General features: G+C 37.8%; 1 protein-coding gene across 1 annotated transcript in view; it reads left to right on the forward strand.

Annotated features, from left to right (window-relative positions):
• ELP3 (elongator acetyltransferase complex subunit 3) overlaps positions 1-22,898 on the forward strand; it is a 98,401-nt gene that overhangs the window by 60,820 nt on the left and 14,683 nt on the right. The window contains exons 11-14 of the mRNA XM_042934950.1: positions 10,589-10,679; positions 13,395-13,460; positions 15,081-15,308; positions 16,237-16,318. Coding sequence (XP_042790884.1) covers positions 10,589-10,679; positions 13,395-13,460; positions 15,081-15,308; positions 16,237-16,318 — 467 coding nt within the window. The remainder of the gene's footprint in view (positions 1-10,588; positions 10,680-13,394; positions 13,461-15,080; positions 15,309-16,236; positions 16,319-22,898) is intronic.

Genomic DNA, 22,898 nt, shown 5'->3' on the forward strand with positions numbered 1-22,898 from the left:
AAGGCACAGTCATGTGCCACCTGATAGTATGTATTAAAAATAGAGTCACTTCGGGGCACCTGGGTGGCTCAGTGGGTTGAGCGTCTGACTTCGGCTCAGGTCCTGATCTCACAGTTCGTGGGTTCGAGCCCTGCATCAGGCTCTGTGCTGGCCACTTGTTCAGAGCCTGGAGCCTGCTTCAGATTCTGTGTCTCCTTCTCTCTCTGCGCCTCCCCCGCTCACGCTTTGTCTCACTCTGTTTCTCAAAAATAAATAAATGTAAAAAAAAAAAAAAACAAAAACAGAGTCACTTCTGTGTGACTCAGCCAAAGTGCCATAATCTGAATTTAATTATGAGGCAACATCAGACAAACCCAAATTGAGGGATTTTCTAAAAAGCCTGAAATCTTCAAAATTATAAGAATTAAGGGAAGAGTTTCATATTGAAGGAGACTAAAAAAGTCACAACCCCTAAATACAACACAAGGTTCTGACTAGATCCTTTCGGTATAAAGAACATTAGCTGGGCAGTGGTGAGCCTGTAGTGGAGTCTAGGGTTAGACAGTAGTGAAGTACCAGTGTTAATTTCCTGATTTTGATGGTCATGTTATGCTTATGTAAGAGAGGATCCCTGTCATAGGAACTACTATAAGTATGCTGGGAGTGTTGGAACAGCTTGTTCCCAATTTTCCATCAAATAATTTAAGGAAATACACTTGGGACTTTTTCTGTAACTTTAGGATTGTTCCAAAAAATGTAAACTAATACTATTGTATTAAAAACAAAGATGTAATAAGTAGTATTAACAAAGACAAAAGGAAAAGATTATTTGCATTTAACTGACTTGAACAATTAGATATAAGTGAAGATACTACTTCCCAGTAGCAGAGCATGGCAACAAATCTCTCCGTTGTGTTAATGATAGCAATCCTATCAGCTCTGAGTACCTGAGGCACTCAGCTGGCCCCTATTACTCATAGTGAGCCCCAACAGACATTTCCCCCAAGGGGACCATGTTGCTGGACCAGCTTTTCAACTGCTTATCATGATAGGATGCACCTCAGTAAAAACCATCAGGGGGACTTTAAGAAACAACATTTAAATTTTTTTTAATGTTTATTTTTGAGAGAGTGTGAGCAGGGGAGGGGCAGAGAGAGAGGGAGACACAATCCAAAGCAGGCTCCAGGCTCTGAGCTGTCAGCACAGAGCCCGACGCAGTGCTCAAACTCGAGAATCGCGAGATCATGACCTGAGCTAAGCGTCAAGTCAGACGCTTAACCAACTGAACCACCCAGGCGCCCTGAGAAACAACATTTATTACTCAAATGTCCTGGAGGGTACCCAGAAAACCTGAGGGGTACACAGTGAGGTTGTGGGGTAGGAAGGGAAAGGCATGAACCTGGACCTCGGCCTTTATTTGGATCCAAGGGTGTAGTGTCTAGGGCTTTGTGGGTTCACTCTTTATGGTTAAAGAATAGGAATGGGAATTAGGGTGTGATAAGGAAGAAATGGGGCCACTCAGGTGGTCAGTCATCTAGGTTACCCAGGGCTTTGTGAAAGAGGGAACCTCATGGGGGGAAGGGCAGCCTTATTCCTTATCTGGTTGTTTAGCAAGTAGCTGTGTCATACAGTGGCAATGTGTTTATTCAGGATGGATTTCTTCTGACATCAAAAACTTAATGTCAAGCACTTACACTACAGGGCAACCAGAGAACACTGAAGATAATAACTTCCCACCAGCAGAGAATGGCAGCAAATATCACAGAGTAGATAGAAATTTCACAGCCGAAGACACCATAGTTTTCTTAACAAAAGTAACAAGGTATAGGTCACACAATCAGATGAATTTGCATTCTCCCCCTTCACTTTCAGCTTTAAATTTCCTACTCCTGTACCAGTGAGTCAAAGGCAACAGAGACAGTGCTATAACATTAAAAGCTTAATTTTATAGATCATGAAATATAACCATAGGACATTATCCTGGCCTACCACCAACTGAGAAGATAAGGACTTTAAGAAAACCAGAGCAGCAGAAATAATCTCTGTAGGACAATTGTAAAGGGGTCATGACCAGAAGAATTTAGAACATGTGTATTATACAACCAAAAGTTGTATGATGAGAAGGGCATAATATTGTGGATAACCAACCTGAGGCTGATGAAAACAACCTCCCTGTTCTCAGTTTTCCTGTCTGTGATGACCCCATTACAGCTCTCTCTGGAGAATCGGGCAGTAGAAGAGTTCCTCAGCTCTAATGCCAACAGGCCATACTGTCAGTTCTACTTCTGTCAGTACATCACTTAAGAGATTTATGCAGGGCAAATGGTACGGGTGGGTGTGGGTTTAAGATTTTGAATTGACACTCTTATTACTTTACAAATGTGGGGCAGGGGATTAAAATTTAATGGAATGCTGTGAAACGAGGTTCAATCTCTTTAAAAATGTGGAATTAGTAATATCTCAGACTCAGAATTTATTTCAAGATAGTGATGACTTAGTTCCTAACACAGCAAATGCCTTTGGTAGAGAGAGTCATCCAGAGTCTACCTGTGATGTCAGATTTTCATGCTTTGGGACTGATACTTCACTTAATTTTGAATGCAATTATTTTCTAGGTGTTTTAGAATAAAGATTAAAATCTTTATGATACTTTCTATTTTATTTTTTTTTTTTGTTTCTATACAACTATGCTATTATTAAACAAGTTTCCATTAGAATTCTTTTGTTTCATGTAGCTTACTGTAGACTAATGTTAAATAAAGCATTGGTTTCCCTGTAAGCGTGGACAGAATTCCTTCAAATATGTTACCTTATGTTTTGCACTGAATATTACTGAACTATTACTGTCGCTACCTACATAGGAATTCATTCAGATTTATATTTTGCTACTTTTTACCCATTTTTATTTACATATTTTCTTTGTATATACTGCATAAAAAGTTGTTCAAATTTATTTTATATTGACATGCTTTTTGTTGTCAATAATCACTGAAATTCTGGCCTAGATTTTCATGGTGCTGAGGGTAGTGAGTGCTTCTATGTACCACCGTTCATTGATTCCCAAGACATTTCTTTCTGAGAATGTGATTTTATACTTTTTTCCAACAGAGTTTGTAGAATATTATTAATTATCCAGAGCTTACATTTCCTACTTAATTTCCAGCCATACGGTACTGTATTTACATACCAAAATAATTTCTTTATAAAGCTACTTTAAAAACATTTTTAAAATGTGTATTAATAACATACATATATTAATATACATAAAAAATATTATTTTTCCCAAAATTTCCTTGTATATTTGAAATGCATCTTTACACAACAGTACATTTTATATACTGGCAAATATTCTGTTTGCATTTCTGTGTCCATTTCTTATTAAAGGCTTAGAGTAATCTTCATAGTTAAAATTTTAATGGCAGCACAGTAGTCTAGCATTTTGTCTCATTTAGTAAAATGTTCCCTAATGTTGGACATGTAAGTTGCTTCCAGCCTTCTTTTTTTTTTTCTTTCATCATTTTTTTTCATGGTTATTACTTATTTAATTGAACTGATATATGTTTCACCATTTCCGAAATGTAAAGCTAAAATAAAATAAGATTTTAAGGTGGTCCCTGGCTGGCTCAATCCAGAAGCCCCACATTGGGTGTAGAAATTCGTTAAAAAAAAAAAAAATTCTTTAAATAATAAAGCTTTAAGAGTCCTGTTAACACATTTAATGAGTAGCAAACTAGGAATTAAGAGTAAAACTCTATTCAGGACTGAAGGGATGTCCTTGGTTTTTTTTCAACAAAAATCTCCCATTGACTAAAGGCTATGCAAATAGTTGTCAGTTTATTAAGCTCTGAATTGCACAAAACTCCAATAGGTGGGAGAAATGGCCAGGATAGAAGGATGTGGGTTGTGGGGGCAGCCAGTCTGCAGGGGACAAGTGCTGGAGGCCAAGGTTCGGGTCTAAGACTGTAGGCAAGAGCACAGGCTGGGAAGAAGTGTAGCGGCAGAGGTTAGTGCATTCATCCAAAGCCCTTGCTTTCCAGTCTCTAGGAGGCCGATGCTTTCCTCAAGCAAGGGTTTTTGCTTTGCAGTCATTCTCCTGACCTCCACTACAGCTAAAATCCATGTACATAGAACTTTTTACTTTTGATGAAGTAATCTACTAGACTAGTATAATCTAGGACTACTCATGATAAAGGAACTAAGTAAGCATCTTTGTATGATGATGATGAATATACTTTCTGGAACAAGGGGAGTTATAGTTTTTGCTTATATATTGATACGGTTTTCCAAAGGGATTTGGATAATCTACCAATTTAGAGTAATAAATAGTTATCTCTATGGAATTGAATACTTATATTTTTTATTTACCCAGGGGTTTTAATTTGTATTTCTGTAGTAATTAGTGAAGATTAACATTTTCTTCATATAACTGATTATTATTTGTGTTTCTTCTTAAATCAGTTGTCGGTTTATATATAATTTGCCATTCAGGAATCTGGATCATAAAGTAGATGGTACTTTTTATTGCGGTAGCTCGAAGAAAATTTCATTAATTTTGCTTTTATCTTTCAGAGCCCTTTTGAATTATCTTCACTCTCCTCGATAAATACAAAGGCTAGGGAGACAAAAAGCCATGTCCGTGTTCACATAGTACACTTCACACTTAGTAACAGTCTGATAGCTGTGTTCTTGTAAAACAGGTTCATGTCTCTGCTTAAAAACCTTAAATTCCATTTACTCATGTTTATATTTGGTTATAGCTCAAATTTGGTATATCTGGACCTCTAGAAAGAAACTGGTGGGGCACCTGGGTGGCTCAGTCAGTTAAGCGTCCGACTGGCTCAGGTCATGATCTGATGGTTGGTGGGTTTGAGCCCCACGTCAGGCTCTGTGCTGCCAGCCTAGAGCCTGCTCTTAATTCTGTGTCTCCCTCTCTTTCTGCCCCTCCCTACTCATGCTCTGTCTCTCTCTCTGTGTGTCTTTCTCTCAAAAATAAATATAGAAAAGAAACTGATATCAATAGCTGATGGTAAATTTTTGAAAATAGGGGTGCTAAGGAAAGTTTTAGTGGGTAACTCAAACATTGTACACAGTGTGTACAAGAGAAGGCTGGGTCTCTACACAGTGTTAAGTGACTAAGAAACCTGATTTGGGAAGAGAGAATCATATGGTTTTGACTTACCAACATTCCTTCTAGCTTCAGTTTTAAACTTTTAGAGCAATTTGGAGAATGTAGAAAACTGATAAAGAAACCTTTGGCAAAGGAGAAAAGCCTCCTCCCAGAGTACAGAATCTGGGTAATTTAATAATTAGAGTTTATTTTTCTTTTAAATCATAGTAAAGGAAAATCATACGTGTCTTCGTGCTCTGAGCCTTTAGGATATCTGACTCTTCCTATGTAGGTTCACCCAGTGACAACTTCTGCCAGTGACAGGCTATATACTTAGTATCGACTTGTGAATCTAAACATACAGGGAGAAGAAAAATGTTTTCCAGACAGGTGTTAGAAGGGAGGGACAGAGGAAGGAAAGTAGGGTGGCTCAGTAGGTTGAGCATCCGTCTTCAGCTCAGGTCATGATCTCACACTCCGTGAGTTTGAGCCCCACGTCGGGCTCTGTGCTGACAGCTCAGAGGCTGGAGCCCGCTTTGGATTCTGTGTCTCCACTTCTCTCTGCCCCTCCCCTGCTCATGCTCTGTCTCTGTCTCAAAAATAAATAAATAAAAATTTAAAAAAAATAAATAAAAAAATAAAATGAAAGCACAATGTTTTATACTTGGCTTTTTAAAAATACTATATTTTACAGATACATTGCTTGATATTTTTAATCGGACATTTTCCCCACCTTAACTAATTTACACTTTTAATTTTATGACACTTGGGTCAATAACATTTTACTGGGTATTTTTATGAAGCAGTATTCTAATAGTGATTCTGTATTGCCGCCTTGAAGGGTGCAGTGAATGATTAAATGTAAAATTCTGTCCAGACACATGATGGAGCCTCAGGAAAGTGCTGCTTCCTGCAGGCTATTTGACAGCTGTTGGCCTCCATGTGATATTTAAGTCACTGTGAAGCATTAGAATAGGAATACCAATTTGCAACCAAAACATGCTTCTGAAGCTTGAGAAACTTCAGACCAGAAAAGCTCTAGACATCACTTTGAAAGGTTTTTGATGAGCAAATTGCAAATATTAGCACCTCTGAACTTAAAATGTTACCTGTTGAAATAGAAAAGTGAATAAATATTCTTGAATGTAATCTCTCTTCAAGCCAAGAAAGTGAAACTAGATTGAAACAAATTGAGAAACCTAAAAATAATTTTAACTCCTACCTAGATGGAGTTCAGATGGTCAGTAATCTCACCTGGGCTTTGAACTCCTAGAAGACTATAACAATATCTGTTTATATATTCCAGATTATTTACTACACTACTTTGTGTATAGAGGATGCTCAGGATATATAGAATTCTGGCCCTTCATTTTCATTGAGAAAGACCTTATCACTGAAAGTGGAGATTGCCACATTTCTATTCCTTAATGAGGAAAAACTAGCACCTGGCATACTCGAGGCACGTCACTGCCAAAGACTGTTAAAACCATGTTGCGGTTTTGTAGTGACAGACATGAATTTAAGGACATTTATGAACTGTCTGCATCATTATAAAGCCCTGTATTACTCGGTCCTCTCTGACTTGTGCTTTGGCCCTGATTTGGCCAGCTTTTGGGACATATGACCTGTGTAGTCTCATAGGGCCTGGAACTTGGCTTAATGCTTTGCTTTCACCGTCTTGAAATTATAATTTCTTAACAAGAAGCTCTTGTCATTTGTACTAGGCCCCACAAACTATTAGCCAGCCTTGCTGGTAATTCTTTCTGTCATATAATTCTGCTTAACAACACTATATGATAAAAGCTATCCCTTACAGAGTTTACTTCTTTTGAAAATTTTAGGGTCTTTTGAAAGTACTGGTTCATTATTAAAAATACTTATAGAGCCCATCTTCCTTTCCCTTCCCATCTCTCCTTCCCATCACCATGCCATGGAGGCAATGCCATGGAGGCATTAACCGTCTGCCATCTGAAGAAAGGGAGAGTAAAGGTAGGGAGTACAGTGGTAGCAGCTTGAGTAGTTAGGAGATTGGTTATACTGAGCAAATAAATTATTTGATTTAGCAAAAATGTAAATACATTAAAGATAAAAGAGCCAGATTTCTCACTGTCTGAAGGGATTTATAAACACTGAAAGGTAGAAAGTTGAATGCTGGATTAGAATTGTAATTATCAGCATGAACTCATGGGGCTTTTAAATTTACATATAGATATAGTTATGGATATATAAACATATATGCATGCATGTACATACATATATGAGTGTGTGTGTATATATATATACACATAATACATACATAAATTTCTTGGTTGTTTATACTGAGAGTCTAGAAGCAATGATACCTCAGTAGTAATGAACACAGTGAGTGCCCAGATCTTGGTTTATAAATACCATTCTCCACTTAAAAGAATCAGGGCTGCTTGGAAAAATGGCCAGTTCCAGGGCTGGGACAGCAAACGTACAAGATAAACCTGGAACATCTTGTTGTTCCAGAAAGTAAGGAAATATCCAAGGAATGAGGACATGTCAAAAAGACCCAGAAACCAGCCTGAATACACATCTACTGACCAAATCTAATTTAAGCAAAATAAATAATGTTAGTATCAGATTACAGCTCTTTGAATGAAATAGGAGTCCACGAGTTCATAAATAAATAAATAAATGGAGAAGAGGAAGTTCTTCCTTACAAGCCCAACTAAGAAATGCAGAAGGGATGATAATCACCAATTTGACAGCCATTATTGAGATGGTGAAACAAGAGTCAGTGGTGTATGTTAGACTAGTAGTTGAAGGGTTGATGAGGAACAAGATTTTGTTCTGATACTGTGTGCTTGTTTCAGCCCTCGTACTGTAAACAGGCATCCTTTTCGCAATCTGCTTAACCCATTTTTCACATTATTGTGCTTTGTGTTGATTTTGCTGTTTAAAGTGGCCCCACGCAAAGCGCTAAAATGCTTTGTATCTAGCATTCCTAAGCACAAGAAGGCTGTGATGAGCCTTTGAAGAAAACGAATATTGGATAAGCTTCATTAAGACATGAATTATACTGCTGCTACCCACAAGTACTATGTTAATAAATCTGTTATATGTTAAATAAAGTATCTTTAAAAAGAAACACATAAAACAGAGTTATGTATTGATCAGTTGAAGAAAATGTGACCACAGGTTCACAGAAACCTATCCCTGCATTTTCTGCAGGAGCTGTGTTTAAGTATGTGTGAATTCAGTGTGCAAGGTACCTTTATGGAATTTAAGTGCAGAGAGTAACAAGAATCGAAGTATCTGTCACATAACGGGTACTAACAGTGATTGCCATTGACTTTATCAGATTAATTTCATGTCATGTATAGCAGGATTTTAAATTTTACTTTAAGTTGTGAAAGTACAGATATTTGTAAGTTATTTGTAAAATGTCTCCGGGTACAAAAGGGCATTTAGAAGACTTGAACTTTGGTTTATGTAATATGAAACAGCAAAATATTTAAAACAGTATATTTGCACATTCCTTGCTGAAATAAAGCATATTTTTTTACTTCAGTAACCTTCATTTAGTTGCATCTGATTACTAATTTAAAATGTATTTGAGTTTAAGAAAATAGTTCCAGGGCGCCTGGATGGCTCAGTTAAGCATTCGACTCTTTGATTTCAGCTCAGGTCATGATCTCATGGTTTGTGAGTTTGAGCCCCGCATCTGTCAGTGTAGAGCCTACCTGGGATTCTCTCTTTCCCTCTCTCTCTGCCCCTCCCCCATTCATGTTCTCTCTTTCTCAAAATAAATAAATAAGCTATATAAAAAAAGAAATTACAGTTTCAAAGATAGAAAGTTTTTTTTACTAAAAGCTATAAGTAAACCACATATATTAACTAATCACTTAAAATATATTTATTCAATATCATTCTAACTTTGAACTCCCTGTTGTGTCATTCATTGTCTTAAAGAATTTTGGCTTTTCATTGCTTCATATAGTGTCTAATGGAAACTCCATTGGCTTCCAGAGCCTAATAGATTTACTGTGTATAGTTTTTTTTTTAAGTTTATTCATTTTTGAGAGAGAGAGAGAGAGAGAGGCCAAGCATGAGCAGGGGAGGGGCAGAGAGAGAGAGAGGGAGACACAGAATCCGAAGCAGGCTTCAGACTCTGAGCTGTCAGCATACAACCGGATGTGGAGCTCTAACCCAGGAGCCACGAGATCATGACCTAAGGTCAGAGGCTTAGCCAACTACTGAGCCACCCAGGCACCCCTGTGTGTAGGGTTTAATGTTAATTGACTGGCCTTTGATCCTTTTGAGTGAATGAGAAATATCTTATTAGAATTGAATGGGTGAATTAGCTAATTGTATGTACTTAACATTTGGAGGGATAAGTAAAAAGAGAAGAAAAAGACTCGAGATAATTCAAAAGCAAAAATGAGAAGAAAGGATATTTGGTGTATTCTTCAAGTCTTTCTTCTAATGAGCCAAATATTAGACAAAACAAACTGGGGACTTGTCTTTGAATAGGAAACAGATATGCTAAGTATATTCTTCAGATTTGTTTTAACTTTTATCTTTAGATGCTGATTTCTGTCTAAAAGAGGGTGTTGGGGCTACCAAAATAAAACTCATAACTTACAGGTTTGACTGACATCTACTTGATGCCTGGCCCTTTATGCTGTGTTGATGGCTGGAAATAGAATTTTCTCCACTCATTTTTAGGCAAGCTGTAACTCTTCTAATGCAGGGTTGCTTCTAATTTAGATTTATATGAAACAAGGGAAAATATATTCTTTTTAAGTCCAGTTGTTGGCTAAACCAGGCTTTTGAGCTTCCTGGTTACTTATCATTCAACAACGGGTATGGGAAAGTGTTTATAAGCCATCAATAAAGTAGTGCATTAATAATAATTGTTATTCTGAGGCACCTAGGTTGCTCATTCGGTTAAATGTCCAACTTGATTTCAGCTCAGGTCATGATCTCATGGCCTTGGATTGATCCCCCCATCCGGCTCCATGCTGGCAGCTCAGAGCCTGCTTGGGATTCACTCTCTTCCTCTCTTTCTTTGCCCCGTCCCCCAGTGCTCTTTCACATGCACGTGTGCGTGCGCACTCTCTCTCTCTCTCTGAAAAATTAATAAACATTTAAAAAATAGTAATTATTTCTCCTCTTTAGACATATTGGATTTCTTGTTTTGTTTAGTACATATATCTCTTCAACCAAAAATCATTACTGATGATGATCAGTTTTGTTTTATACTTTGTAATCTTATAAAATGATTTCCATCAGGTGTTTCTCACAAAACCCCTGAGTGGTTGGTGAAAATCATGATTTCATGGATGGGAAAACTGAGGGACAGAGAAGCCCTGAACCTTGCCTCCTGGTTAGAATATCCTTCTTTTCTGATCTCCTCTGTAGATTTTTGTATGTTTGGGTTTTTTTTGTTTCCTTTTTTACAATATCCCTGCCTTTCTGCTGTAGAGAATGATTTATATATTGCAACAGCTGATTTTTTTTTTTTTTCTGCAGAGATATTCCAATGCCCTTAGTCAGCTCAGGAGTAGAGCATGGTAATTTGAGAGAGCTGGCATTTGCAAGAATGAAAGACCTTGGAATACAGGTAAGAGTCTGACAGTAACTGTTGAGATCAAAGTAATCTGAAACACAAGGCACTTAACTTTGGAACACACAGACTCCCAAGTTTGGTCAAAAAGTTTTCATATACTAAAGGCATTCTTACTAGGTGTATATAAAACATGAAGCTGAAACCAGTGGTTGCAAAGGCTGCATTTTCTCCCTTGCACCCCTCTGCTTGCTTCTAAAAGAGCATATTTGTCGATTTAAGGGTGCCAGATGCCAACTATGATCTCAACTCTCTTTTTTAAATTTTGAAGTATTTCTTTTTTTCTTTTTTTTTTTTCTTTTGAAGTATTGGGTGTTCAGTTCTTGACTAGTGGAGATAGAAGATATGAGTATATGTTTGAAGACACCAGGATTACCTGTGTAAAATAATTACGAAACAGTGCTATTGCCCACATATTCCAATGTCCCTTGCCCTGCTCCACCCCCATGTTTTTTCAAGTACTTACTTATTTCAGATATTTACTAAACACCTTCTTTCTTCTGGCCTTGGACATGCAGAAGAGCCCAGGAATCTGCAACTTAACAGTCTCTGCACATGATTCATAAATCACAGTAAGGTGATTATAACATAAATTCACAGTGCCCTAGAAACTCCTTCTTAGAGCTGCTAAAGAGGAAAAGCCAGAAGTGGGGTCAAGGCCTGAGCATTGATTGCTGGGCTCTGCCTTCAGCAATTCAGATTCACTAGGTCTGGAATGGAGCTGTGGGATGTTCTCATGAACAATACAGACTTTGAGAGACATCCTTTTGAAGACTGCATGTCATGTTTGTGCACCTGCCCAAGACATTTTATTCTCTCAGTCAAATTGTTATAGAGAAACCTTTTCAGAAAATTGTCCAAAGGAGAGTTTGTGAACATGATCGGCTTATTCTACAAAAGAAAGAAAAAAAAGACAATTTCAAGTTCTGGAAAAATAGCAAATACAGTAATCAGAGTAATTAATAGCACCAAACAAGCAGACAAGTCTGTATTATGCCCGTTCTTCTTCCCAGTCTCCAGCTGTCCTTGTCTTCCAGCACCTCTCTCCTCTGAGAATACCACAGCCAAAGTGACTGACCTGACCTGGTTATCCTGATAATTTCATTATCTAGCTATCGTCGTTAACCCTGTATCCCTTATATTCTCTCTTAAATTGGGTTTGAGTCTAAACACTGAAGACAGCTGAAAGACATCTAGCTCACAGACTGTCTTTACCAGAAAATGAGCACACACCAATCTCTGCTTTTAAAAAGCATTCTCTCATAACACCCCCCCACCACCACCACCAAAAAGGCATGCAGGTGTTCATTAAGAGCATGTAACTATAGCTTGTTCACATGCAACCTACTGTATAGAACTGCTGTAGCTAAAAGACAACATCTAAATGTAATAGATTTGTAATTACAGAGACTTGTGATCTTTGTTTGCTATATAATTTTTGAGTTCATGGATTCCACATTAAAGCGTTATTATCTTGGGCTCATGTCTGGAACATGGAAATAGCTTTGTTTTTATAAAACTGAATAGTGAGCTCTTATCTTTCTCGTGGAATTCTTTACATATATAACAGCACTTCATAAATAATGCTGTTTTAGTAGTATAGCTTGCATGACATCATCACATTTCCTAGGGTGATCTTTTCTCACTGGTAGAAAATGTTAGAATCCTGAAAATAATTTTTACAGTTCTGTATGGGAAAATATACCATGGGATATATAATGGAATACTGTAATGACTCTGTAATTATAAATGTCAGGCTATGTAGTTATGTATACTGTATTGTGGAAGAGAAGTGAGGGTCACGGGATGCCTGGGTGGCTCAGTTGGTTAAGCATCCAGCTCTTGATTTCGGCTCAGGTCATGAGCTCACGGTTCGGGAGTTTGAGCCCTGTGTCAGGCTCTGCGTTGACAGTGCAGAGCCTGCTTGGGATTCTCTCTCTCCCTCTCTGCCCCTCCCCTGCTTGAGTGTTCACTCACTCTCTCTTGCCCTCTCCCTCTCTCTCCCTCCCTCCCTCCCCTCCCCCCTTAAATAAACATTAAGAAGAAGAAAAAAAGACATAAGAGTCCTATCACATAAGCTTGGCCATACAAGAAGCATTGCATGTATATCATCTGCAGCCTCCCAGTGATGCTCTTGTGACTGTGGTTCAGATGTATAATAAATAGCTCTAGGTTCCATCTTTTTTCTTCCTTTCCTCCCTCCCTCCCTCCCATCCTTTCTCCCACAGTGCCCTTCTCTGAAAAAAAGAAAAAGTACCACAGCAGTCTTTCCAACTTCTAAATGATACAACCATGGTAATGCTAAAAATGTTAACTGCCATAAAATGATGAAGATACTTAAAAATTAGGAATTTGCTTTTTACTCTTCTGTACACATAGTTTTGGGTTCTACTTATAGGTACAGCTATATCCCCTGGGTAAAAAAAACTATTTCCAGATTTTAGGACATATGTTATTTGGGTATCATATATTGATCTCTAAATTCTAAGCTTGTTTGTAAAGCAATACTATACTAACTTCATACTTTGTTTTCCCCTATCCTCAGATTCATTAAAGATGGTTTTATTTTTAAATTTAGTTCTTATTATCTCATTGTAAATTATGTCCAAACTTAATTTTGAACTCAGGGTTTGGTGGAAAGGTATGAATAAAAATTGAATTAGTTAACCCAGTTTTGTATTTGCCCCTTTCCTCCACTTTTTTTTTCTTCAGTGTCGAGACGTGAGAACCAGAGAGGTTGGAATCCAAGAAATTCATCACAAAGTACGGCCATACCAGGTTAGTTTCTTCATTTCATAGAGAGATTGGGTCCTGTTCATAAATTTTTTTCAGACCTGGACCCACACTTTCTGACCAACAGGACTGATCCCTAGAAGTTAATAAGTAAACTAAGCAAAGAGTAATTGAGGATCAAATATAGATGTTAAGACAGGAAAGACAAATATGAGGGTGGCTGAACTGTAGAAGAGACAGGTTAGGAAAACCAAGTCTGAACTTCATTCTAGATCAGCACTGTCCACTAAAACCTTCTGCAGGGTTGCAAACTATAATCTGTGCCATCCAATGTGGTGTCAGTCCAATGTGACATGTGATGGTAAGTACTTAAAAAGTGGCCAGTGCAACTGAGGAACTGAGTTTTAAATTTTATTTAATTTTAATCCAAATATAAATAGCTACATACAGCTAGTGGCTACCTTCAGGTAGAGCTGAATGTGATCTGTTTATCTTTGTGGGTACTACAACTATTAAAATTATTGCCCATTGGTGGTAATCAGATGAATTCAGGGCCCTTGTCAATAAGGGTTCCACAAAACTTAAGCCTGATGCCTAAAAGTAGTCATTGTAATGAGTTAACTTCTCTCCTATGTACCTGTAATGCCTAGCTATATGCCAAACTTTCTGTGGGGATTAGCTCTTTTATGGAACCCTACTTGAGAGAGATTAGATGACACCTGCATTGATATTTCTGTTCTCAAAATGCATGGTTTGTTTAATTGATGTTTTTAACATCTGGGACCTTTTGAAGAAAAAAGTAGACCCAAGCACAGTTAGTCATTTTTCCAAATTCTTGTGCAATCCAGTTAGTTAGTAAACATTAAGTTTGAGAGGAAATTTAAGCATTGGTCTGAATTGTTCACTTCACTACTGGTACAGTCAGCCTATCTTCAGAATGTGTCTGAGTGTGACCATGCCCACATATGTAGGTTTGTCTCTGAATATTGTTACATATTGCTTATGCAGATGCAAAATTCAAGGGCCACTTGAACAATGAGTTGAAGAGTCAAAAGCCTATGTAGATTGGTACCACAGAGCTTCCCCCATAAGCTACTCTCCAGTTCTTGAATTTTCTTTAATGTTTAATCTTATAACTAGTCATAATATTTTAAGGGCCCTGTGGGATGCCATATTTTCTTAAAAGCCCATCAAGGAACAAGTGACCAGTAACACATTTTTCCCCCAAAATCAGGTTTTAGTGGAAGAACTAAAGGCTAGAAAATGAAACCATTGAGGACCTAACAGTTCTGGGGCTCAGTGGTGCTCCCAAGAGCTATGCATGTGACATAATATGTAATTTTACCTTCGAGACTCTTCATGGAGGATCAGAGGTTTAAGTACATAGAAGCATTTACTGAGCCAGATCTCTGTAAGAATCTCAAGGTTAATGAAGTTCAAATATTTATGCAGTTAGAATTGTTTTCCTTTTATAATATTCCATGAACAAGGCATGAACTCTTTCTTAATCATTGATGTTTGAAAGTAGACAAGTAAAAAGAAACCTAATTCGTGATTATTTGTTATCCTTAATTGTGTGTATTAACCTAAATAAATACTTACAATTATAAAAATGAATTTTCTCTAATTTAAAAAACTTTGTGTGTGTGACTTTTTATTAAACAGGTTGAATTGGTAAGGAGAGATTATGTTGCGAATGGTGGCTGGGAAACATTCTTATCATATGAAGACCCAGATCAAGACATTCTGATTGGCCTCCTGAGATTACGAAAATGTTCGGAAGAAACCTTCCGTTTTGAATTGGTTGGAGGTGTTTCCATAGTTCGAGAGCTGCATGTGTACGGAAGTGTAGTCCCTGTGAGCAGTCGAGATCCTACTAAATTTCAGCATCAGGTATCCTGTATTCCATTTCTATTTGACTATAATTAGAAACTTGCCCAAAGGAGGAAGAGAGAAAAGGAATGGGCAGAAGGAGGGGGCAGAGGCAGAGGAGGAAGGAAGAAGGGGGAAAGGCAAGGACAGAAACTGAAGAACTAATATTGTATGTTCAGAGATGTTTTCTTTTGAGTGTGAAGGAGGAGGAGCGAGAGACAAATTGGAGACTCAGGTAGAATATAGTATTAGATTGAACCATATGAAATTGCTATTTTTGAAAGTCAGAAATGGCCTAATACCAGCAATTTCATATGATTCAGCAGCTATGTATTATGAAATCAAAGCAGATGATAATGTGAAAGCACTTGTGAAATATTAAAGGTCTTCATAGATGCAAGCTATATCTGACATGTAGTGGAATGCTGTTCCACTCCCCACAGACAACCTAAATAAAGAAATAACTCACTCTTTAAAATTTCCAGGAAGTGGCTTAAAACCACTATTGGTGGGTACAGAGTAGACCCCAAACTTAGTCATTTAAGAATATTGCCTGCTTTCAAAAACCTTTTAGATATTGTAGGGGTGACTAATAGATACAAGATTAGATGCCCCAGACTTCATCACCTAGAGATTGCCTAGAACTTATTTAAAAAGAGACAGGAAGTTGAGAGGCAATTGCCCCCTTGCTGTGATGAGATTACATCATCCACAGAATACCTTTTGATGGCTTTTGTTGCAAAATTATTCCCTTTTTTACTAGTCTGCTACAGGGTATTTTTGGTATAATTGAATGGTTTCTCTTTTCTTACTCCCATGCATTTTTTTTTGTCACTCTTATTTTAGCAGATTTTAGCAACTACTAAATATTAGCCTTTTTGTTTTACAGACCCCTCTTACTGACTTCCTTTCTTCTCAATTCCCTAATCCCCTCCTTTGCTCCTTCCAGGGATTTGGCATGCTTCTGATGGAGGAGGCAGAAAGAATAGCTAGAGAAGAACACGGATCTGGGAAAATAGCTGTTATATCAGGTAACTGGAGGAGAGCAAAATTCATGATTCATTCACATTTTAACTTGGTATCACAGTTAAAACTATCTCAGGCCTCTTACCCCTATTTATGATTAGTCAGGATTGGGCCAAGTACAACAGTAAAAGACTTGTGCTCACACACAGAATTCCTGTAAGCAGTCTGGTGGAGTAGAGCTTTCAGAAGCACGGAGTGGCAAGACCAGTAATCGGTGTCCTATCTTTCTTGCTGTCACACCAGTCATCTGTCTGCCCCACTAGTCGTCATTTCCTCTCTTGTGCTTTGTGCCCAGTTACTCTGTCTGGGAAATTGAAATTTGGTGATATGGATCCAAGAAAAAGTAAACCAGTGTGGCTGTTATCAACACTGTTGTTCAGAAAGTTAAAATGGAACCTCAGTTGCCAGTACAAGATATTTAAAGGCAGAGTTCTTTGCTCCATAAATATTGCTCTCAGTGACTTTGCTTCAGGGAACAGCTTTCCCTTGTTTGCAGCTTTCCCCATACTTTGTGTGGGACATCACACAAAGGGAAGTGGGCACAAAAAGGAAATTCTAGTGTGAGAGAAAAAGAAATAATATAGATACCCTTTCACTCCTACTGTTTAGTACTATATCCCAAAAATTGCTATTCCTAATAAGAAGCTAATGTGGTAAAAGCCATGATCAGAATGTAGGGGTTTTTTTCCTCCAGGTTTATTTTCCCATTAGAAAACATGCTCCTTTCTTAAAGCAGATTCTTTTCTTTTAAGATCTTGTAAATAATCTTTTCTGAAAATGAGAGTTGAAATGCGTTTTTAAAAAAAAAATAAATTGTTGCTAATCAATAAATCAACACCCTTGCCCAGGTTTTAATGATTATAATTATGAAAATGTAATGACCCAGGCTCACTTAATCATTTAGTCTGGCTATGGTTTTTGGCATTATCCAGATGGATTGGTAAAACATTTCTTAACATAGCTAGCTTTATATATTTTTCTCTGTTACCTTAATTTCACTAAAAAGAGGCTCACCTAAGTGATACTGATATTTGTAATAAAAAATGTTTACGTCTCAGTTGTAACCTGTGGTTGTCCAGAAGTCAACCTTTCCTGTTCCCCGAAGAGGTCCAGCCTGACTTGAGACTTACTCTACACACACACCTGTGAAGGGTTGAAAGCACCTGACATTCAGCAGTCCCTTTCGCTAGAGCACTGTCAGTGTGTTCAGCACAGTACTTCTCAGGCTTTAATGTGCTTGTACATTATCCAGAGATCCTGTTAAAATGCAGATTCAGGGGGCGCCTGGGTGGCTCAGTTAGTTAAGCTTCTGACTTTGGCTCATGTCATGATCTCACTGCTCGTGGGTTCAAGCCCTGCATCGGACTTTGTCCTGACAGCTCAGAGCCTTGAGCCTGCTTCTGATTCTGTCTCCCTCTCTCTCTGCCCTTCCCCCACTCGTGTGTGTGTGTGTGTGTGTGTGTGTGTGTGTGTGTGTGTGTGTGTGTGTACGCGCGCATGCGCACACGCTCTGTCTCTCCCTCTCTCTCAAAAATAAACATTAAAAAAAATTTTTTTAATGGAGATTCAGTCTGGGGTGGGGCTTGAGAGCCTGCATTTCTAACCAACTTACAGTGATACCTGTGCTAATTGTGTCTTCAGACCACATTTTGAATGGCAAGGTTTTCATATTCTCTTCCAAACCATTAAGGGAAAGATACTCTCTGTGACCATGGTGGGGCCTGCACACCCGCAGTCTACTGTGCAGTCACGTGGTTTTCTGGTATCTGTGGGAACATAATCAATTTTACAACCGAAGAACTATTGGTATTCTATTACTTCTCCACATTATTTCATTAACCTTCATAATATCTATCCATTTGTAGAAATGTTACATGCAGAGAGGGCCCCTGACTTGGCTGAGGTTCTATTCAGGCACCCATAAGAGCCTTAGTTTCTGCTTTTTATGAGCAGGGTGTCTTTCTAAGTGGAAATCAGCATCTGTCCTCTTTCTAGCTTTTTATCATAATCTAAATAATAGCTCAATTTCAGATCATCTGCTTGTAGAATTTTTAAAATAAGAGTCTTGCTGAAAAAAGCTGGGAAGAACCTTTCTCCTTAGCTGCTACAGTAGGACTACTAGATTTCTGTATAGGGGGTTTCTTTGGGCTAGTGGGTTTCTGTAAGAGCAGTCCTGGATTGTCTTTTGGAACTAAAGTGAGTTCTGTGGGAGGAAGGAAGCATTATTTCCTGTCACTCTAGTCTCTAAGTTGCGTCATTGCTTTCTATTAGGGAAAGCACATAGTACCTTGACTTTCTCTTTGACTCAAGATCTGATCACCCTTCTAATGAAAAAAGCCAAGAATATTTCTCTATGTATGATGCATTTTATTCCTCTAATTTAGTAACATATTGTTCAGTTAAGTTTCTGAATCAGACACCTGAGATGTCCATTATTCAGAACTTGGAGTAGTACAGATTTAAAGTATGCATTATCATCACCTTTTATGTAGCTTTTGTCCTTCCATGTTTGTTCATATTTCACTTTGGTCTTTCTGCTTTGAGTACACTGTGTGTGTGTGTGTGTGTGTGTGTGTGTGTGTGTGAAATTAGTTTTTGTAAAAAGTCAAACAGTTCTCCATAATTTGATCCTTGGAATGAAAATCTCCTTATGATCGCAGTGGTGCTTGTCTACTGTGTTTATTCACAGTGCTTCATTAGGTGTGCTGTATAGGAAGAGACACTTGGTGGCGGGAGAGTTTGGATTCCAATCCTGTGTTGACCGTAGCCCTCACTTCTTGTGATCTTGGATAATTTCACTTGATCTCCATTCTTCCCTTACTGAAAAAAATTGGGGTAGGTTATCTTCTACAATTCTAGCAGTCTAGAATTCTGCCCCTTAGTGTTTTCATCTCTTTTAGTTCTCAACATAACCACTTGTGTTTTACTGATTACATTTTAAGTAGATTCTTTCCTGAAACCATGTTAGGAAGCCCTTTAATTTCATTAGTAATTGCACTTAGTCTCCTTGTATGTTAGATATTTGATGATAAAAATGATAAAGTTTCCCATGGTTAGGTTATCCTATGATTTGTGGATACATATTGACTTCATCACAATTTGGTGCTACTTTGTGACCTAAGCGTCGTATGTTTTTTTCTGACCTTGTCCTTGATTTGTAAATCCATCCTTGTTCTGGTCTGCAGGCTTTTGTACACAGTGGTGGCCTACATATTCTGTCCTGGCATAACTAGTAGCTTGAGTAAGGGAGAGACAGGTCATTTATCATTCTGGTTACAGTGACTGTAAGAGTAATGCACTTATGTCGAGTTTTTTTTTTTTTTAATTACATTCTGATTCATTATGACTTCCCCTCAACTTGCCAGCAGATTTTCTGTTATTTGGATTTATAATCTTTGATTCTGCCTCTAGACAGTATGATTAACTGCACAGTAGATCTGATTTGAATCACTAGTCAGACTCCATGTGTTCTGTTTTTCCCTGTTAAAAACAAATTGGTTTTTATCTTTGTTACCTCAATATATTTTGTTTCTAAAAGGTATATACTGAATATTTTACAGCTAATTTATCCTTTTTTAAAAGACTGATTTTATAGCTACTTGAGGAAATTGAAAATTTTCTTGTTTATTGGAGTCAGGTGAAGCACTTAGACCTTTTAGATTATTCATTCTATTTTTTTAAGTATATATAATTGTCTTCGTAAGTAAACTGTATTTCAAAGTTAACCATCAACTCTAAATTTGAAGATTAAAGCAAAAATGAAATGATTGGCTTCATCAGCATCAGAATCACCAAGTGTATTGAGTGTCTCCTATGTTCAAGGGACCGGAGTTGAGAGGGCAGATCAAGAAAGTATGAGATACTACTGCCTGGACCTTGAGGGGTGTTGAAATTGGGCTGCACAGTTAACTCAGTCTTCACCCCACAGATTATCCTTAACTCCAGAGGAAGATAAATTTTTCTCTCTACTTAGACTATATCTCAACTCATGATTAATTGCTTCAGAATAAGAAAATAATCTTTTTTGTACATACAAAATGGGTAAACCAGTAAGGTAAGAACAACCAGTTTATAACATGTGTGGGCAGTTAATTACTGCTAAATAAGCAATTAATTAGTCCCTATTATATCCAAGTGCTTTAGTATCTCTCACCAGCTTATGTAGCTTCTGTCAACATACACCTGTTTAAGATTAACAAATTGTATCTACTTAAAAGCCATGATGTTTATCTATGTGGATTTTTATCTCTCTTTCCTTTAAATATGTTAGGATGAAGCCATTTTTTTCTCTTCCCTGTCTTATGGTGTCAAGTACAAGTGATTATACTGTAGAACCTAACCTACAACATTTGAAATGCCATCACTAATAATCACCATGGAAACTGGAGATCTCTGATGTTACACTGCCCGTACCATTTCCAAAAGGGCAAATATAACTGTTGATAGCTGCTATTTAAAAAGCCACTTAATATACCCAACAGATGATTTTTTTTTTCTTTTGGCAGTTTTGGCTAGGTATCAGATCCAATCGTGTTACTGTTTCTGTTTGCCAAGCTAATTACTATGCATCAAGACAAACAGCTATTCCCAAGCTCCCCCTAGTACCTTCGTCATAAGCAGTATTCTATTTGTGTTCTTTCAAGTAGAAAATTAATATGGCCATTGGCCAAGAATTGTACAAGGCTGATAGATCACACAGTGATGGTGAGAAATGAGGAAAATGTCTGAATGGTTGATGACAGAAATCCACTGAAGTCAGAGACTGTTAGCCATTTTGTTTAAACCCATTTAAAGTCAAAGAAGAGAGAAGGGGGGAAGATAAATATATAGGATGAATAATCCTTAAACCTTAAATATAGAGTGAGTAAACAAGTCACTGTGGAGAGGAGATCATTCTAAAATCATGATGCTCAGAATATGATTCTAAAAGCTACATCTACAATTCCTACTAGTGAAAAAACCAACATGCCTATGCCTTACATAATCCAATATGGTTTCCTGGGACTGAAATTCATGGTCTTGTACCCCAGAGCCAGTGTTTAATGATATGTGGGCAGAAAATAACAGTCATTTGGTTTCATTAAACTACAAATGGCTTAGATTTACTTACTGAACCCCAGAAACTTCACCTGTATTCCAGGCTGCAACCCATCTCCCTTTACTTAAGGTGAAGGTAGTTTTATTCTCTGCATTATAATCTAGGTGAAAAGAAGCGTACATTTGTAACTAGATGTGTCTAGTAATGGACTCTTGATCCTTACCAAAATGCCTAGAAAAGCTTTTCCTCATTTTGGCTTATTTGTTTGCTAAGGATACAGGAAGCCTGCCAAATGCAAACCAGTTTGTGCCGCCTGTGTGCTGTGTGCATAGGACTTCTCAGAAAGGGGAAAGATTGTGTGCTCTTTTGTAGTTTCTGTTTCATCCCTTTACATAATTTATCTTGTAATAAATTATCCCCTAATGAAATGCACATTGTTAGGGTTCTGTATATTCCTCTATTTATTCCACTTTAGCATTCTAACAATTAAATGTTTTTTTAAATGTTTATTTATTTTTGAGAGAGAGAGTGCAAACAGGGTAGGGCCAGAGAGAGAGGGAGAGAGAGAGAATCCCCAGAAGGCTCTGCACTGTCAACTCAGAGCCTGATGCCAGACTCAAACTCACGAACCATGAGATCATGACCTGAGCCAAAATCAAGAGTTGGCCACTTACTTACCCAAGTGAGCCACTCAGGTGCCCCCATATTTCTTTTTTGGTGCATGTTCCAATAGGATTGTATTGTGGTGGTGGGTAATATCTTTCTGTTTAAAGATAATAGATAAAAACATAAAATATTGCATTGCTACAAGAATTTGATTCTTAATCATTAGACTAGCAATGATGATATGGAATACTATTTTGCTAGATAAGAAATTAGCTAAATGTTTGCCAACTGGTGTGTGTATTGCAGCTGGACTGTGGAGGCAGCCTTGCATAGCTCCTCCCAGGACTCTGCATTCCCTGATTTGTTATTCATTCATTTGTAGAGGAATCAGGTACCAGATTGTAGTACTTTGCATATCAAGTGCATTATACCCATCCCTCTCTCTGTATTTCATGACTATAGTAACTAATGCGTGTTTTCCAAATATTCCTTAATAGGCCACTGGTGAGTGTCCACTGTTTGGATCTTATGGTGAGGTTTCCTAGGCAGAAGCTAGTGATAGGAGTAGGTAGTAGCTTGTTGGCACAGGAGGAACAGCATCTGGCAAGTGCTGTTTCTCTTCCTAGGTCCATGCTATCAAGTATCCTTGTATCTCAGAAATGTGTACATTAATGTCCCAGAGGACAGCCCTGCTAATGTTGACATGCTTAACATATGTATACTTTTTCTCCCCATTCTTGTTCCTCTTAGTTTATAGATATTGGGAATTACGACTGTACTTCTGCTTGGGAAGAGGAATAGTGCTATATCATGTGGCTTCTAATAATATTCCTGAGAGGTCTGGGTGCTTTGATATAAATGACTGCCTTTGTTGTAAAGTTAGACGCTTCATCGGCTTTTTTCTGAGGAAGGAAGCCTTCTCCAGAGTTGTCTAGTCTAGA

Source organism: Panthera leo, chromosome B1 (assembly GCF_018350215.1).
Source record: "Panthera leo isolate Ple1 chromosome B1, P.leo_Ple1_pat1.1, whole genome shotgun sequence".
Lineage (NCBI taxonomy): Eukaryota > Metazoa > Chordata > Mammalia > Carnivora > Felidae > Panthera > Panthera leo.